Source organism: Ptiloglossa arizonensis, chromosome 7 (assembly GCF_051014685.1).
Source record: "Ptiloglossa arizonensis isolate GNS036 chromosome 7, iyPtiAriz1_principal, whole genome shotgun sequence".
In the NCBI taxonomy this organism is placed as follows: Eukaryota; Metazoa; Arthropoda; class Insecta; order Hymenoptera; family Colletidae; genus Ptiloglossa; species Ptiloglossa arizonensis.
The window spans coordinates 12,721,518-12,740,742 of NC_135054.1; the positions used below are offsets into that span (position 1 = coordinate 12,721,518).

Here is a 19,225-nt window from a genome sequence, read left to right on the forward strand (position 1 = left end):
ATGTAAATATAAATCGTAAAATATATACAAGAAAACTTAAATAAACCGTTGTATACGCGCCGCATAAAGGCTTATATTCATAGTTAAATTGTAAAGTACTACGTAAGTCATGATATTTTCCAAAAAGATTATTATAATGTATAATTATAGTTTCCAAATACAAAATAAACCTATACTAATTTTAATAATTTTTTGAACATTTATCCACTTGTAAAATATGTATTAAAATATATAAAAGTTTATACCAAAAATATTTTAAGTTATAACCGGAAATCACCAGAAGGTTTTACATAAGTTTCATATGACAATAGAAAGTATAAGAACGGTCGTGTCAAAATAATTTATATTATACCATGACTTTTATCAGGTTAGTAAATATTCTAAAATCTAAAAACGTGGATCCGTGTAGTATGATACTTATATTACATGATACTTTGTGTATATGATAAAACTGAAACCTAATTGAAAGGTTATGTTCTTAGGTTTATGATAAAAAGCACTGTTGTGGGTAGTATCACATATTACACATATTACGCAGGTGTATGGTCTAAATCAGAAGAAACTGCTAAATTATATGGAAAAATATATAATAATGTTACACCTTATATTAAACACAATATACCCCAGGATATAGTATACGAGGTAATATAATACACGTTTTGTAATTCTTTGCATTTAAATGTTATGCGATTACTTTATTTAATCTAATACTAATAGTTTTAATTTTTCAATTATCAACACATTTTGTTAGTCTTACAAAAAGATGAGAAAAGACTTACCATTACAAATATTTAATTAAATGACTTGATGTATGTATTATATTAAAAAACTAATTTTATTTTTTAATTTTGTTTAGTATAATCAACTGCCAAGCCTCAAAGTTATTACAAATTGTGCAAGAAAATCTTGGAATAAAGGTGTTATGATCACCATGAATTATATTTCTGATTTACCTACTCATGTGGTTAATAATGCAACCCGTCTTTCTGAAATTGTACAAAAATATATAAACGAACAGAGTAATAAGTAGAAAATTATATTATATATAACATTATTAGTATTGCCTTAGACATTTTGGATACAATTCTTTACTTAAGAGCTGTGAATGAAGAAATTATTTATTTTATGTTAAATTTATTTTGTATATAGCAACTTTTTCAGCATTATAATTAACTTAATTATGCATATTTAATGGTTTTAAAGTAAAATGCTTTTTATAAAAGCATTTTATAATTCATGTATGGATAATAAAGACACTTAAAGTAGTAAATAAGAATCCCTTAATTTTCCTTAGAATTTAGTTAAGATATCAATTAGCCATTTAAATTTATCTTACCATTTTGACTGAAAATATCAATTATACTATCTAAAATGAATCTGAAAGCATAATTGCAGTACCATCCTCAATTTTCGGCAGACAATTTTTTTGTGTATACGAAAATTGATGCGTGAACTTATTACACATTATTTTTACATTTAGATAAAAAGTTCTTTGCATAGCATGAATTTGTTACTGTAGTATCAGATTTTGTAAATTTAAAAAAAAAAACTCAGAGTAACAGAACGGTTTTTTTTAAACGTGTGCACAATGTACAATGTTTTCTTTGCCGCCGTTCATCCATCGCTCAACTACTACTTGTAGTGTGACGTGCATAATAGATACCAACAATATAACACTAAATCAAAAGAAACCTAGTCTCACTATTGCAAATGTTGAATCGCATTCATCTAGTACCTTGCTTTATATAGCTGCTCACAGATGACTCAACATTACATTACCAATCGAAGAATCACACCATGCAATTAAGTTAAATTCCCTAAGTCTCGTTAAGAATGAATTAGGTAGGCACACTATGTTGAATCTGGCATCAAGTTCCTGTACAGTTAAAAGTTATATAAAATGGCGGCGTCGCGTTGTGTTTGTGAAACACTCCGTTTTGCATAATGAGTTACAAGATACGTTAATGAGTGTTTGGAAATTAAACGAATAAAACAATACTACGTAACATGCCTGCGCAAGAAATTACGGTTGTGCAATCACCGGCAATCGAGGGTGAAGAAAATAATGCACCCTCGTCCCAGCCGATTGTGGGCATTATATACCCTCCACCGGAGGTTAGAAGTATCCTTTAAAAATTTTATTTATTGATAAAATATCATCTTTTATTCAGTTTATTCGTAACAATTATAATAGCAATATTGATTTCTGTGATAAATGTCTATTTTAATATATAGTTATTATAAGGTTAAAAATATATTACCATGTCGTTATACTTTTTTCATGTAGTTGTTTTCCAAAATAAAAGAAGAAATATTGCTCACACCAGTTTTCCATATTTAAGAATATTCAAACTATAGCATGAAAAATAAAAATATTCAATAGTATGTTGATATACTTTTTATATTATAGCGTTGCTAATAATAATAATATTGTTTAAAAGTTTACAAGTATTAAGATTCATTCTTTGTAAGCGCTCTATAGAAATATTATAAATTTGGAGTAGCAATCACCAGTGACCACTTTAGTATTCAGTCTGTTATACAAAAATTTATTGAAATATTTATTTTTAAAATATAATACTATTATATATTTTTGATTTACTGAAATAATAAAGTAAAAATAAATACTTCAACAAGTAAAATGATTTTAGCAAAATATCATTGAATTATTGATATTCTAAAATTATGTTGTAATGTATAAAGACAATATATTATTGTTATTACTTATAATTTTGTAACATTATAAATATCTAAATATTATATTATAATTGAATTATAGTTATTTAATTACCCAAGTTTTTCTTCTAACAATAATAATGTTATAAGTATGTATTTTATAAAAATTATTGTTTAGTTGTGCACAAACATATATGTGGTTTTCCTTATGCAAAAATATAGACATTGTTGATAAGACGGCCAGTTTTGTGGCTAGAAATGGACCAGAATTTGAATCCAGAATTAGACAAAATGAACTTGGAAATCCAAAATTTAATTTCTTAAACTTTGGAGATCCATATCATGCATATTATCAACACAAAGTAAAAGAATTTAAAGAAGGAAAAGGTCAAGAACCAACTGTAGGAGCAGGACTTGGGAAAATGGTTAATCTTATAGCACATCAAAAGCAACAAGAAATTTTAAAACAAGTTGAGCAACCATTTATTCCAAAAGATCCACCTTCAGAATTTGAATTTATTGCTGATCCACCTTCTATCTCAGCTTTAGATCTGTATGTATAAATTAACTTTCTTTTTATTGTGTATCAATTATGCAAATGCAATGACATTTTTACTTTAGGGATATTGTAAAACTGACAGCCCAGTTTGTAGCTCGTAATGGTCGTCAGTTTCTTACAAATTTGATGAATAGAGAACAACGGAATTTTCAGTTTGATTTCTTACGTCCTCAACATTCGTTGTTTCAATACTTCACAAAACTCTTGGAACAATATACAAAGGTAAAAAGTTCTTCTATCAATCGTTTAAAACTATTTCATAATTACTTATTTAAATAAACGTGAATTTACAGGTACTAATTCCACCTAAGGATCTGTTACCGCGTCTTCGTGATGAAGCAGCTAATATGGACAAAATTTTAGAACAAGTTAAATATCGTGCTGAATGGTTAAAATATCAAGAAGCTCAAAGACGAAAAGAAGAAGAAGAATTGGAACGCGAAAGAGTTGCTTATGCGCAAATTGATTGGCACGATTTTGTTGTGGTCGAGACTGTTGATTATCAACAATTTGAAGTTGGTAATTTCCCAGCACCAACAACACCAGACGAAGTTGGTGCAAGGGTACTTATGCAGGTAACAAATTCTGATTCAAGTTATATTATTCTATATTCTGACAAAATACCTTAATAAAAAATTATAAATTTTGTGTTTTGATGATAATTTTCTAAAATCTTAGGAAAGAATAGAAGAAGGTGAAGATGTTGAAATGCAAATCGACAGTGAAGGAGAAGATGAAATGCAAAACCGTACAGAAGGTGAAAAAGATCGCGCCAAAGACAATAATCAAGTAAGTATATTGTTTTGAATATTTACGAAAGGAAATATATGTTTTTATATTTACAATAAATTATTTATATTTTAAGGTACAAGATATGGAGGAGGATTCAAGTGATGAGGATGATGTGTCACCTCCAGGTGACACTCATAAATCGAAAGAATCGAAGCCTCGTGATAGTAATAGTATGCAACCTCCACCATTGCCTCCTACACCAGGAAATGTTGTAGTAAAGAAAGGTTATGATCCTAAACAACATGGTAAGTAAATAACGTGCAAATATATATCTAATAATAATATTGTCGCACTGAATTACATATTTATTTTTATAGGAAATAAAACTGTACGTCCTGTTGCTCCTGATGAATACTTAATATCTCCTATCACTGGAGAACGCATACCGGCGAGTAAAGTTCAAGAACATATGCGAATCGGGTTGTTGGATCCACGTTGGGTGGAACAAAGAGACAAACATCTCGATAAGTTGGCGCAAGAAACAGTATTTGCACCTGGTACAGCGATTGAAGCTAGTTTGAAACAACTCGCTGAAAGACGTACCGATATCTTCGGTGTCGGTGACGAGGAAACTGCTATTGGTAAGAAGATTGGAGAAGAGGACAAAAAGAAGGACGACAAAGTTACATGGGACGGACATACGTCTAGTGTCGAAGCAGCGACTAGGGCTGCTAGAGCGAATATTACTCTGGAAGAACAAATTCATCAGATACATAAAGTTAAAGGACTTCTTCCGGATGAAGAAAAAGAAAAGATCGGGCCGAAACCTGCTAATCGAGCAGCAGAACTATCACACATGGCTGCAGCTGCTTCTAAACCTCAAGCCACGCTAAAAGCACCGCCGAAACCACCAGCCCCGAAACCGGTACCAGTTCCAACGCAACCACCACCACCACCAACTATGAGCATGCCCACTATGGGCATTCCTCAGCCGATGATGCCACAAGCACCGATGATGATGATGGCTCCTATGCCTCCTATTCGACCACCACCACTTATGAGTAAGTGATATTCCAATTTTTGTCTCCCCCGACGTTTACATATTCATCTTCAAAAGTATTCTGCAGTCAATTTTTAAAGATAAGTGCACAATAAATATTCAGTATCCTGGGATTAATTGTACACTGCAAAACAATGAATAAAATTTTATTACCTTTTAAGCACCAGCAATGTCACCGTTTATGCCAACTCCACCACCTATGCAACCACCAATGGCATCTGCCGTAAGTATTTATAAAGTAAGATAATATTTGATTATTATATACCTAACTAAATCATATCTTCTGTTGCTTAAAAATTGACATGATTTTTTATTCTTCAGATGGGATTAAAACATCCTAACGAACCTATGGAAGAAGAACCTCAAGCTAAAAAACTGAGAACAGAAGATTCGTTAGTGCCTGAACAACAATTCTTGGCTAGAAATAAAGTACTATATTATATTTTAATGTTTGTACACATTACAGACATATGAATGTCATGTAAAATTATATAATTTGTTTATTTAGGGTCCTGTTCAGTTGAATATAGCCGTGCCAATGATGACAGAGAAAGCAGAATGGAAGTTGAACGGCCAAACATTAAATATTACTTTACAAGTAAGTGACACTGTGGCGACCATGAAGGCTCTTATACACGAACAAACTGGTATGCCTCCTGGTAAACAGAAGTTACAGTACGAGGTAAGAGATAAATTACATGTTTCAACATTTTCATTTGTAGTCTCGTATTTAACAATAAACATTTTTATTTCAGGGAATGTTCTTCAAAGACAGCAATACTCTTGCATATTATAATTTAACATCTGGTAATGTAATAAACCTCCTACCAAAGGAACGAGGTGGTAGGAAGAAGTAAAGAATATGTAGTTGATTACGTATGAAAAGATTTATATTACTTTTACCTAAATATTAATTTGCTCTGTACTACTGAACACAAAAGAGAATATTATTAATACCCTAATAATCAGTCTTACAATTATTGAAAGGAAATAAAATACATCTTTAATTGAATGAAATTTTATTTTTATTATAATTTTTTGCTTTATTCTATAATAGTAATAAATAAGGGTTAATAAAAATTCAACTATAATAAAATTTATAAATATACAAATATAAAATTAATTTCCGTCTAAAAAATTGCACTTAGTTTTACCTTGTACTTTTATCGGTAAGGCATTAGCGATTTTCAATTAACTAGATTATGCAATAAAACACTAATTTGCAAAATATATAAAATATAATATTTATATATTTTCTATCGTATTATTTACTTTTATCGTAATAATTCTTAATATCTGTTTTCTATTAAGCATTTCATATTTTCCACCGGAAGAGATTCGCAGCGATATTCATAATCGATATTGCTAATATCCTTGATTTCATTAAAGTTAATTGAAATTTCAGTATTTCGATCTTAAAAGTAAGCTTCTAAAAATTGTTTAAAAAAATATCATACAAAAGTCTATCACGCAATCAGAGTAGAATTCTGTGTCTATCCTTTAGTTAAAAAATATTTAAAATGGAAAGGCTGCTGTTTTATCGTCTACTAATATTATGCAGTATAAAAGCCCTTTCGTTTATCCGATTTTAGGATTTCGATTATCCGATATATGGAATCTTCACATACTTTAATTTGTACTTGACTTTTTTTTTATTTGTTCCACTATCTTCCGATAACGTGTAACCATTGACTTGTATATCTAAAAACAAAAAAACAACAGGAATATGAGTTCTTTCACACAATATAGGACCTAAATGAATTATAACATACAAACGAAGTGATGGAAATATTGATGCAGATGATCCAAAACGTTTTTTATAGCAAATATTTAAAATGAAGTATAACCGATGGAATAAATCCAGTGGTCTCACATTCCAAAACGAGCAAACGTTGCAACAAGCAGTAAGCGCAAACCTCGAAATTGACTTAGAAAGATCTCTATATTTCTTTCCATCAACTATACACTATACACACTACTCAAAATGTAATTTGAAGTAATCCATATGTAGTGGAATAAAGATCTATTAACTTATCTGGAACTACTAGCTCCTACTGGTTGGACATACAAAAGGTGGTCCAAAATGATGAGATAAACTGAAATATGTACATAAATTCCTCGTGTAAAATAAAATTGAAAAGTCCTGACTATTTTGCAATCTAAGATTTCGTATTCGAGATATAACCAGTTAAAGTTTTTACGTTTGTAAATGACGTAGACTCGTGTTTCTCGTGTGTGAGTGATCAGCTGACGAGGATATAAATAGCAAGTACCGGGAGTCACATCAGAAAACTTCAACTGCTTATATTTCGAAAACTAAGCCTCGTAAAATAGTAAAATAGTAGAGGATTCTTCGATTACTCTTCGCTTGTCCCATTTTTTTTAAACGTACGATTTTTTATTCACGACCCGTCCGTGCAAAATCAATATTTAAACTCCTCGAAAATTGTTGGTTTTACAGCTATTTGAAAAACAGTAGAACATTTTATTTAAAAAAAAATGTGACTGTTGAACTGGAAATTGAACGAGAGTGAATTTTTGGAAGTTTACCATTACGAGAAATATATCACAAAATATTTCATTATATCGTTAATTAAATAGTGGTATTTGCAGTCTTATAAGTGTTATAAGGCATAAATTATAAAGTTTTTGTTAACGAGTTCTGTTGGACTCAAACATTTATATGTATAATACATACTTATTCGCTATATAAATCTAATTTGTAATTTCTCAATATGAGTCTAGTTTGTTTTTAACTTACTGATTCCGCATCATCGTAAGGACGACATACGAGCGTTGGTTCTGGTAAACAGCATGTTATTTCATCAAGGTTGCTTTTATTTCGCAATAAAGCGTACTTTGCTTGGTAGGCTGCACCCATCATAGCCGAATTGACTATTTCCTGTTTCACGTAATTAAAAGATATCGAATAAGAACGAATTTTTTAAAGGAAATTATATCGCCATTACTCGCCAAACAATTACAATTCTTGCAAATTAAGTTTCGGTCATTTTTTCTTTTCGAAAAGTTTCATTAAGAAATGTCGATGAAAAATAAAATTGAAAGTTCGACAGTACGTAGAAACAATAATCAACGCATGCTGACAGACTGACGAGGAATAATTGAAAGGTTTTTCGTTCGGACGTTTCCGTAAAATTGGAAATTTAGAAATTATTGTAAATATCTGACGTGAAAGTATATCACAGTAAAATGAATTTTTTTACAACGAATAATATTTAAAAGTAAGTTTAAAAAAAAGTATTACCGATATGTACACTGGTGAATTGAAAACATCGGAAATTACTTGCAGTATGGCTTTATTTGCAGATGCACCACCAGTTGCAACGATGCGTGTGTTTGGACCTACAAACAATCGTTAAGAAATTGTAATTCTATAAAGCTTTTATGGTATTTGTTTCTCCTTTTTTCTGGTAGATTTGTTCGTATGTTATATGTTTACATTCGTGTACCAGAGCCGTGAACTCAAACCGGTCGTAGTAGCCAAAGTAGCATCCCCACCATCGACGCTGGGCCTACCGTAAGTTAATAGAATAAACGCAGTATCAACTGGGCCGCCAGTTGCGCAGCTCTGATTTTTATATACCATTAAGCTGTTGATAACGGGCACATACTATACATATATGCATTACGAATGTAATTTAATTCGATTTGAGTCCACTTGTAATCGTACGAACGATCAAGTATGAAATTCCAGCACGATAAAGTCTAGATTTCGAACAAGTTTGCCTAACTTTTCCGATCCGGCCCGAAAGTATCGGACCGTCGGAGAGCGTCGGGGCTCCCCGAGCACTCGTAGATACGTTCGGGGACCCGCCCGAGCCCGACCGATTTTCCCCGACGCGTCCCGAGCTCGTAATCTTGTATGCTCGCCTCCCCTAACGCGATCTCCTTACATTCTGACCCTATTTTAATCCCCGTCGTCGTCGTTGTCGTCGTCGTTGTTTTTAGGACCGTGTAATAGCCTTCGTTGAACATGTTGGCGGTCGAAAATGAAGTTATTTCTATGGTCTTCGGGTTACGGTGCGGTTGCTTTGGAACTAAACGCGAAATATTAAAGCACGGTATCCATTTGTCGCGTATCCTCGTATCGTATCACTGTCGCGCGTCAATGTGGACGGACCGCGTTGCATTAATGTAAACTTTTAAATAGCGTTACTCTCGTTGGTAAAGCTCGGATATATGTCTACTTATTTTTGCTCTGGAATCAGCGGAAAAGTTTGAAAAAAATTAACCACCCTACAAGTGCGACCTCTTCTTGTCAGCTCGAGAGTCAGAGCGAACGGGGGACCCCCGTTGCTCTTGCACGGTCTCAACTTTTTTCACCAGTTGTGTAAAATCGATCCTGCGAAATTATCGTCGACACTTTGTATAATTTGAACGAAGAAAAATGAAATACAAGCTTCGGTACCGGTGTCTTTAAGTCTCTAATGATACGAATTGCGATAACGGCGATGGATCGAAATTAATTGCCGGGGAATACGGTTTACGCTGGAAAATAACCCTTTCGGCGCTAAACCGTGTAAGCGATTATCGACCGTCGATAATACTGAAACGACAGAACGGGTAACGCGGATATATTGAGAAGGCACAAAAGCATTCAAACTGTCGAATAGTTAACGCGTCATCCAACTACACACGAATCTTTTATATTTACAAATATATATATATATGTATATATATATGTAATATATATTTAAAAATTGTATACATATTTATATAATATATATTTAAATATCTTATATGTATATAATGTATATTTAAAAATATATATAAATATAATATATATTTAAATATTTTATATGTACATAATGTATATTTAAAAATTTATATATATATTCTCGTTCAAATAAATAACAAACCATCGTAAACTCGATCGCTTCTTACTTACCGACAACGAAACCAAAATCCTCAGCGTGGGCTCTTTTCGCGACGAATTGTCCCTCGATTAAAGCTCTGACTTCCACCTCTTTCGAGCTGTAGCGAGATATTTCGTCGTTGGCTTTGTTGAATCTGTGATCGCCGACGACGAATGGCAAAATTTCCTGTGCGTCGAAATATAAACCTAAATTACCGAAATTACCGCGGGGAGTACTCTCCAGTAACTCGTTAAAAATCTGCCAAGAGCCCTGGGCCGCGCTGTCGCGTATTCTTTCGCGAGTCAGAGATCCATTTTTGAAACTAAAAACGTGAATCGTAAAAAGTGTACAATTTTTAAGGTATAACGCTTTGCAGTCCTCCGGTACGCGTACACGAATCGATATACGGCAATTGAAGCGTTTAGAGACATTTATGAAATGAAAAATTCACGCTTTGTAAAATTGTTTCGAAATTCTGTTCACTTTGATCATTTATCTTTCGTTTTCTCGAATGGTTCGTTGGTACCAGCGAACTGCAAAGCATGGACAAAATTCGATCGCGACTTACCAAAGCAGCGCCATGTAAGCTTTCTCGTCGATAGGGTTGCAAAAGATATGACCTTCCAAGGCAGTTTTCGGTTTGTTCAACCATAAAAACAGAGTATCGCTTGTTCCTAAACTGCAGGCGATATCTCCTTCCTTTAACCTCATTCCTGTGCATTGTGAAGCAAACGGTGAATTACTTCTTTACATTGTGTCAATATTTTGTGAACAATTTCTTACGATCCTTAGAAGTGATCGAACTTATCGGTCCGTTCTAATAAATCAACGAATCGAAAATTGATAATTTTCTCGGTGTTTCGATTATCCGCAAGGGTCGAATTTTCAATTATTCCGAGCCAAGACCAAGCTATGTAGATGCATACAGTTCGACTACGAATGCGAGAATTACTTGCATTCTGTTTCACGACTCATGACGAGGCAGAAGAAGAAGAAGAAGAAGAAGTAGAAGAAGCAGAAGAAGCAAAAGAAATAAAATAGAGGAGTAAAAAGAAGAAGAAGAAGCAGAAGAAATAAAAGAAGAAGAAGCAGAAGCAGAAGAAATAGAAGAAGAAGAAGCAGAAGCAGAAGAAATAAAAGAAGAAAAAGTAGAAGAAGCAGAAGCAGAAGAAATAGAAGAAGAAGAAGCAGAAGAAGCAGAAGCAGAAGAAATGAAAGAAGAAGGAGCAGAAGCAGAAGAAATAAAAGAAGAAGAAGCAGAAGCAGAAGAAATAAAAGAAGAAGAAGCAGAAAACACAAAAGAAGAAAAAAAAATGAAGAAGGGGATGAGCCACCTACCAAAAAAAATTAAAATTTCTATATTTTTCATCATACCCGTACAAATGTATTATCGACGAATTGGTGAGAGTTTTCGAGACGATGAAAATTAATTTAAAGCGAAAATCTTGCCAATTTATCGATGATACTTTCACGAAAATGCAACTATACGAATACAAAAGCTTTTATTTAATCGATGGACGAAAAACATAAATACGACGACGGGATAACTTTGTTGCAGTCATTCGAGACGTCTAGTGTACGCTTACCTATTAAAGAACCTGAGTTGTCCCCCGTGAATGCAATTATCCTGCACGATTCGTCGAAGCTGAATCTTTCTACGAAATAGGACGAAATTGGGCCGATGTCGCTACACGAGAAAATAGGTTTACCTAGTTTCTCTCTTAGATCTGGACCACAAGCCTAAATAAATAGCAATCCACGAGTAAATAACAAGAGAGCACACGTATAGAACGATTTATTGTTTATCGATTTTAAAGAGTATATTGTTCGATAAAAAGAACTCTCTCCGTACAAAGATTTGTAATCTTGGTATTACAAAGAGAGAATCAGAATTGGAAACGTACTATTTAATCGCATCGTGAATTATAGTTACAACTTGCAGAGCTTGTGCATCTGCATCTAGGTGATTAATTTTGTTAATCATGATTATTATTGGGAAAATAATGAAGGGAAAATAATTACAATTACTATATTGCTTTTCGGTTTCTTTTCATAGTAGTCTGCAATCTGTGCGCGATCATTGAACTATGTGTTGTCGGATAGTTGTTTAAATTATTGTTTAGTATGGAAACAATGGAATCTTTGGTATTTTCCATAATATATTCCAGCAACTGTATTTACACGAACGATCCGTCTATTGAAAATTAATTACGTTTTACCTCTAATAACACGTCGTCCCAGTCTTTCGTATGGATGTTTAACAAATTCATTCCAGACCCATCGGATAAATCGATAGGCGCGAAGTCACCCATAAACAAGGAGGCAAGGAAACTGCTAATCAAAGAAATTCTCTGAAAACGATATAAAAACGAGTTAATGGAAAAACAATAGACTCGTCTTTAAACGCTTGGTAGCAGAGGATGCACATTAACGATGAAACTACAATCACACGCCCCCGTACAATGTTACTAGATATTTTTTTAAATACAGTAGAATGGAAGAAACGCAATAAACTCAATTTTACATGTATCTAGGTACGTACCTATACCCGGGAAAAATAGCGTTTCTATTCCACGAATCATCCATTAATAAAAATTGAAATCTTAGACTAATGAACGAAGAAATTCCCAATACTCTTCTTAGGGTAATTGGCTACCCTTCCGTGTGTAAAAATATTTCTGTTAAATAACTTTACAAAAAAGAAAAATAAATATTCACATTCTAAATTTGTTAGTCGCTCGCAATGTTTCTGTTTTATTCGCGAAGAATCGTCGAAAATACTGAATTATGATACGTGCGTGTACATTGATCATCGGTAATAATTAATCAACAATTCTTTTTTTTTCCAATGAAGCCGGAAGTGTTTTAGTAGATATACCTCAGTGTTACTGTAGGCTTCCGGCCTTCTGCGTGCAATTTTCGCTATCTGAGGTCCAGAGAATCTTTCGTACGCCCGAGATCCTGTAATCTCCGCTAATTTCTGCAACCACATTCAACGATATTCCGTCAGAATAATCGAACAATGTATTAATTAATTACGAACGAGCTCCAAAAATTATTTGCACGCTGTATTATAAGTAAAATTCTTCTTACCTGTAAGAAGAATTCTAATGAAGGTTTGTGTGCATATAGAGCAAATATGCATGTGCATAGTGCATATGGTATGTGCATAGTGCATAGGGTATGTGCATAGTGCATATATAGAGAAATTTCTCGGCTTCGGGAAATTTCTTCAAGAAAATGAAATGAAATCTCGACGGTTTTAATGTCCTTTGTATTTTTTTAATGCAATTTTTCTTTGGACTTTATTGCAACAGAATGATAAAACACTAAGAGCAGAAGATTTTTCATACGAAGAGTTTTGCTCTGTTTCACACCGTTAGGAAATTGTATTTGAAAAATCGAAGAGAAATCGATTTCACACGATCGGGGAGCTTGCAACGACTTTCATTTTCTTCAGAACTTTCCAATCATGAAAGATGCAACAAAAATGTTCTCGCAAAAAATGTTCAGTTTTCGAGTCTTCATTTTTTCTTCTCGAGAACATTTTTCGTCGACGATAAAATTATGTCATATGCGGCCCAGTGTACTTTATATGCACACAAATTTTCGTTAAGATCAGATTTGTAGGTTAGGGGAATTCCCTCGTAATACAGTGTACAAATACTTCTCTGTGGGTAGATAGATCGTTCGTTATGTAGGTAGATTGTTCGCGGTTGTAATTTGCAATTTTATGCAAAGGTCGGTGAGACGTTTTTTTGTTTTTTTGGACATCGATCGCTGTGAGAAAGTTTATCGTCGATCGCGGGCAATAAAATCAACGAAATATTCGATTAATCGCGTAAAGGTCAAGAGTACGCGAGCGCCAACGAAACCGCCGAGTCTAAAAATATCATCGAGTAGGTAACAAAACGGTACCCTTTTTACCCTTTTTTCGGTTACCATTCTAGCCTTCCAACGCGAAGGACAAACTCGATGGAAGAAACTGTGGACGAGTTTTGCAACGAATGCGGATTGCAAATTAATTATTCTTACGTCTCGATGAATATTCATAAACGATACTTCCACTTAACACGTTAAACGACATAATGGTCACTGGACACAGTTATAAGTGACTGGGTGTTACAAAGTTACAATGATTCAAAATTCTTTTTAAAATTACTCAACTATTTTAAGGAAAGTTAGTCTTTAGTTCTATGAAAAAATGTTTAACGAATAATCGATTAGATCGTATTAAGATCTTTCTCAAAATTTCTAAGCTCTTTGAATACTTTTACTATCGTGTTTAAGTATATTACACAGTCTAGGTAGTTCTAGCGTTGATTCTAAATCTTTTTAAAAGATTTCCGATCAAAGATCGACCGGTTGATTCCCAAACGGTATCAAGAAATGAGAACTTGTATATACACATAGACAATTTTCAAAAAATGTACACTTACACGAGGGCCACCCACGATCTCTTCTAGAATATGGCATTCCTTGGTTGTGCTCGAATCCATCCATACAGGTGACGGTGTCACCGAGAAAGATGTAACCAGTTGCTCGTGCAAGAATTTCGCGGGATCCAATTGCCGCAAGTGATTTCGACTGCCCTTGCCCCAGTAAACTGTGCCATGTTGCTGTGTAATTACAAACAGTGATAACATTATCGTCGGGGTTTTTTCAAACGCAGTTAAATAAATCATCTCGTTTATAAGGGTTGCGAAACTTCCTACGACACGAATTCGAAGGAAAAAAGATTTTTCACTCGCAAGTGAACGTTTTACAGTTTTCGGTTGCTTTTACTCGGAGTTTCCGGTAATACATTCTCAAAAAAGTATTCGTACTATATATTGTAAGGAAATTCTTCATACGAGTAAGTCTGATATTAATCAGGGTTTTAATGTTTTATCTTTTAATGCAACTTTTCTCGGGACCTTTTTGCAAGAGAATGATACCAAATGTCGAATATTTTTCATACATAAAATTTTTTCGTACAAAAAGTATAATAACAGTATATAATATTTGCATAACTATGTAACAGTATAAACTCTAGAATATTATAATATTTTTATAACTCGATACAATATAATAATTCTATTTGCAAGTGTAAGTCTTCGCACAGAAAGAAACTATAGAAAGTTTTCTCGAAGAAATTTTCTCACTCTCTATCTTGGATAAAAGAAATTCTTTTTACTTTTATTTCTCAAAGGTGGACATTTTTAAGAAAACGTAAAAATTTTGAAGCACTTCGTGTAACTGTTTCCTTTAATGTAGATACATATGTACGTACTGTTGTTCGTGATATTTTCGTTGATATTTGTTCAGTTTCGATTTAAAGTACTTTTTACCTGTGCGCATCCGGAAATAGCGGCCACTTTACTAAAATCGACGCCGCAAACGCGTAATTTATCAAGGATCATGTCCAAAGCCTTCACCCACATCAAAGTGGGAGCTACCGCCACGCGAGGTTCTTCTTTCTTTTGAATAACACCTCCGTACGTTCTGAAAACGATTTAACGATTTAACGTGTATCGATGTTGTTTTTTACGATGTATCCGTAATTTTTACGCGTATCGATGTTGTTTTTTATTCCACGAACAATTGAGGTTTCTGATCTACCAACGGAGGTCAGTGAAACTGACCAGTCTAACTATTGTAGGAATGTAACGAAATACTTACGGCTCTGAGAAAATGTGAAGAGTGTTTGGGATAGACGAACGAGTGAAGTGTTTTCAAGGCACGAGAGAAGAGTGCTTGAACAGAATGACGGAATCTCCGAACTGAGGTGCAAAAGACGAGCAATTGAGATGGCGCCAGACTGAGGAATTTTCGGTGAACGTGACCAGATGCATGGAGTGAGAAAGGTTAAGGATTAGAACGAAATGGAACGAATGCGTGTGAGAATGCAGGGTGCGAGAGAAGCGCGATTAGGACACTTGTTAGAGATTTATCGAGGTGAGTCAGAGTCGAAGAAAGTCCAGCGAGAGTTACCGAGTCTTTTCTTTTCGAATTAACGTAGCAGTGATATCGAAAAAGTTTCTTTGCTTTTCAAATCTCTAAACCTTGGGATATAACAAAGATAATCCCTACACTATTACTAACGATCGTTTAAAACTTTTTATTTTTATTTTACAACGTTTACATTGAAATTAGAACCTATTGAAAAATTTCTATAACAAAGTACAACAAGTACGAAATACGTACTCGAACAAAGTACAATAATTTGTTATATTATGTTTGACATTTTCTCAGAAATATGGTAAAATAGATTATATTACACTTTTACTTAGCGAGTCTTTAGATTTTAGAAAAATTCATTAAAACGATAGAAAAAAACTTTTTCCTACCTACTGATAATAATACGAAAAAGTACTTACAGGTACTTATGTACCTATGTCCAGCTGCAATTGTTAGACGAAACTCGATCATAATTGAGCCGTGTTAAGAAACATGACACGGATATTTACATCGTTGCAAAAAATGTTTAATAAGCGTATTATTTTGATTCGGTGCGATTTTTTTAGACGTATCGCGACAACTTGATACGTCATCGTTTATACGAGTATTTAACAGTGCAGACAAGTATTGGAGCGTGGAGAGCGGTGTCGATACCTGGGACAGTAGACGAATAGTCAATTAATCATAAACGAGTCACCAAAAGCGTACGTGGAGAGAAAGTATTATTATTGGTGTACTGGTCGTGTAGAATAAGAAGCTAATTCCAACAGATAGGAATCAGTTACACAGGAAAACGTACATACATGCAGGTACTCGTTATGTGCATAATTGCATTTCTTTTTTGCACTATTTATTTCGTACCGATTAGATATTGCTTCGTATTTTCGGTACATGTATTTACAATAGTATCGAAACCTACTCGGTCTGCACGGTACAGATATCGATCGTTATTTATTTCAAAAGTATCGATATCGAAAATCGACACCAAGTATGTGCCGCGTGTAATCGATATTTTTGTATAGGTATCAAAATGCTTTAACACGAAACGATATCTTGCTCTCTGGTATCGCTAGTATCGACACGACATTAGTCTCGGCGTTAAATGACGGTTTTTGTCGGTAGATTATCATTTTGTACATTTTTGTTTGTTAAATTTTCTTTTCCAGTTATCCTGTTTATATCTCGCGACGAGTCGACGCTGATCGAAAGTCGAATCATTAAACGATATACGAATGGATCTCAAAACGATACAATAACGATAAATGTACCTAATATTTCAACGCGATGATAATAAGAACAATAAAAAAACATTCTTACCTAAACTCTGGCAGATCGTTGTCGAATTGTACGCTGGTTTCGCAAAGAACGGTGAGATCATCGTCGACGACAACCGCTTTCAACTAAAAAATATTCAACGGTCGAGCTCCGTTTGCTTCCTTAAATTCGTACGACGGTACGATTCGATTTATTGTTCGATTATTATTATCAATCGAATAAATAGCGCGCGACAAAGTTGCGCGAGCGCAGAAAAAAAAAGAAAAAAAAAAACGATCAATTAATTACGCTACCCGTGATGTATTCGAAATTTCATTCAGAATTGTAAATTCGAAACGTTATTTTCAAACGCGTCGCGTCGCTCGAATGAATATGCAAACAATTGTCTCGCGGATGGTAAACATGCAGTTCTACACGTGCCGTTTAATATGCAGCCGTTTACGTTTGATGGAATAAGAAGCCTGAAATATTTCGATGCTCGTAATACAAACCGTTACGCGAAACCGGACGAAACTCGCTTTCGATGAGAATCGATCGAACCGATAACGCGATTATTCTCCCACTGTGTCCCCCGGTTGCCGGAAACGAGTTTCGCAATTATAATGATCCGATAATCTGTTTGGCGAGGCGCAACGGGTATTTTGCAATTTCAATAATCTCTTTTCAACCGAGTCTAATACATATTTTTCACGCGCGTATCGTTCCGTTGCTCGGTGTTATCGTCGCGTTAGATAATCGTGACCCGGCCCGCGCGCTTGCGCATGCGCGCGTGCGTTGCACATACCTAGATCGAAACGTTTGTTTCGATCGACGAGGACGCGCGATTACCGATAAATACCACGCTATCGACTCTATCCCGAAGCGAAAAATTCCAATTCCGTTGAAACGAATTTCGATCGTTCGATCACTGATGGAGAAAGTGCACGACACAACGGATCGAAAAAATGAAAAAGAGAAAGCAATCGATCTCGCAAACCGATCGATATTTTCCGCAACGTTTTCACGTATACGCGATCTCGTAGGTTCGAAAGGCACGCGCAACATCGAGCGCGTGCGCGTCAGACGTTGCGCAGTGGCAACCACCGACAGAATATCGTTGAAACACGAAAGAATAGACTACGTTTAGGAGTAAATAATGTCGACTTGGTGTTGGTCGGACCGACCGCTTCTACGTAGAGAGAAACGTGGAAAAACGTGAAAAAAAAAAAAATTGGGAAACGAATCTCGAATCTGTTGGTAATCGCGTTCGTGGTTCACATCGACGATAAGTTATTTCGTTCGACGCGAGAACACGTCGCAAGGATTACGAGGTTAGGCGGTTGTCGGGGATTTACCTGCTGCGTGCTGAGATCGAGCCCTAAGTATGTCGCGTTCGTAGTTGCACCCATATTTCGATCCTGTACGAACACGCGACGTGACAAAATCGTGGAACGAGCACGTCCTCGATTCGAGATACAACGAAATGAACGGGATTCGATAACGCGGACACTTCACCGCGCAACCGTGGATCGCTTTGATAGTCGCGAAACTAATGTACGAACGATCTGGTCCGTAGGCAGTCTGCGCTCGTCCTCGGCACAACCCAAGCCATCGTTACTTTCGTTACGCGCTGTTTCGCCTACATTACGACGAAACGCGTCTAAACGGGAGTAATCTTATCGTTATTAACAATAATGCAACCGGCTTTCGTTACGTAAGGCGGATTAACGAACGAGGAAACTCGCTCCAGTAAGCGTTGTTCGTTCTTCACGACATTCCCACGTTATTTCGATACGATCGCTTCGCGACGAAGAGGTTAGGTTTCCGTCGATACTGTTTTTCTCGTAGAAGACCGAATTTCTTTACCGACCGGTACGCGCGTAGGTTTTCGTCACAGGTACATTACCTGAGCTGCACCTGCTGCGCGTCGTGTCGGCGTTGCAACGAGTTCTTTCCCATAGGATAAGTCGGTTTGATGTTAACGCGATCTAGCGTGCTTTGCACGCAAATATTGATCTCGTGGAACGAGGCGCATACCTTGCACGAAACTGGTTCGAGCCGAGTGCGACACAATGGTTTTTTACTCGAATTCGATCGTTTAAATTCGATCTTGTTTCCCAAACAACA

General features: G+C 35.0%; 3 protein-coding genes across 4 annotated transcripts; 2 read left to right on the top strand and 1 right to left on the bottom strand.

The window, feature by feature from the left end:
• The first annotated feature begins 238 nt into the window (after positions 1 to 238).
• On the top strand, positions 239 to 1,259 carry LOC143149256 (MICOS complex subunit MIC13 homolog QIL1). Its single transcript, XM_076316457.1, has 3 exons — positions 239 to 367; positions 483 to 642; positions 857 to 1,259. The coding sequence occupies exons 1-3, from the start codon at positions 354 to 356 to the stop codon at positions 1,028 to 1,030; spliced, it is 348 nt and encodes a 115-aa protein (XP_076172572.1). The 5' UTR covers positions 239 to 353; the 3' UTR covers positions 1,031 to 1,259.
• Positions 1,260 to 1,866: 607 nt separating this feature from the next.
• On the top strand, positions 1,867 to 6,102 carry Sf3a1 (splicing factor 3A subunit 1). 2 transcript variants are annotated; one of them, XM_076316167.1, is made up of 11 exons: positions 1,867 to 2,122; positions 2,899 to 3,229; positions 3,298 to 3,457; positions 3,529 to 3,810; positions 3,914 to 4,024; positions 4,101 to 4,272; positions 4,345 to 5,028; positions 5,189 to 5,265; positions 5,349 to 5,456; positions 5,536 to 5,709; positions 5,783 to 6,102. In XM_076316167.1, exons 1-11 carry the CDS (start codon positions 2,008 to 2,010, stop codon positions 5,882 to 5,884), a joined length of 2,316 nt encoding a protein of 771 aa, XP_076172282.1. In that variant the 5' UTR covers positions 1,867 to 2,007; the 3' UTR covers positions 5,885 to 6,102. The 2 variants fall into 2 exon arrangements, with proteins under 2 accessions (XP_076172282.1, XP_076172283.1); XM_076316168.1 differs by having other exon boundaries at positions 1,868 to 2,122; positions 5,189 to 5,250; positions 5,783 to 6,100.
• A 24-nt stretch (positions 6,103 to 6,126) lies between these two features.
• Positions 6,127 to 18,878, bottom strand: LOC143149092 (xylulose kinase). Its single transcript, XM_076316169.1, has 12 exons — positions 18,454 to 18,878; positions 17,162 to 17,244; positions 15,235 to 15,388; positions 14,344 to 14,523; positions 12,783 to 12,884; positions 12,124 to 12,255; positions 11,491 to 11,644; positions 10,473 to 10,617; positions 9,937 to 10,226; positions 8,293 to 8,390; positions 7,789 to 7,929; positions 6,127 to 6,728 (listed from the first exon to the last, which is right to left on the bottom strand). The coding sequence occupies exons 1-12, from the start codon at positions 18,505 to 18,507 to the stop codon at positions 6,657 to 6,659; spliced, it is 1,605 nt and encodes a 534-aa protein (XP_076172284.1). The 5' UTR covers positions 18,508 to 18,878; the 3' UTR covers positions 6,127 to 6,656.
• Between the last annotated feature and the right edge of the window lie 347 nt (positions 18,879 to 19,225).

What these genes read in the sequence shown, in the direction of transcription:
- Sf3a1 (XM_076316167.1), top strand. Translation starts at nt 2,008, where the DNA reads ATGCCTGCGCAAGAAATTACGGTTGTGCAATCACCGGCAATCGAGGGT. An exon ending in GTGCAAGGGTACTTATGCAG is followed by an intron (nt 3,811 to 3,913) that starts GTAACAAATTCT and finishes CTAAAATCTTAG; the next exon opens with GAAAGAATAGAAGAAGGTGA. An exon ending in GCGCCAAAGACAATAATCAA is followed by an intron (nt 4,025 to 4,100) that starts GTAAGTATATTG and finishes TTATATTTTAAG; the next exon opens with GTACAAGATATGGAGGAGGA.
- LOC143149092 (XM_076316169.1), bottom strand. Translation starts at nt 18,507, where the DNA reads ATGGGTGCAACTACGAACGCGACATACTTAGGGCTCGATCTCAGCACG. An exon ending in CTATTTCCGGATGCGCACAG is followed by an intron (nt 14,524 to 15,234) that starts GTAAAAAGTACT and finishes GTAATTACACAG; the next exon opens with CAACATGGCACAGTTTACTG. An exon ending in ATTCACCAGTGTACATATCG is followed by an intron (nt 7,930 to 8,292) that starts GTAATACTTTTT and finishes TACGTGAAACAG; the next exon opens with GAAATAGTCAATTCGGCTAT.
- LOC143149256 (XM_076316457.1), top strand. An exon ending in CCCAGGATATAGTATACGAG is followed by an intron (nt 643 to 856) that starts GTAATATAATAC and finishes AATTTTGTTTAG; the next exon opens with TATAATCAACTGCCAAGCCT.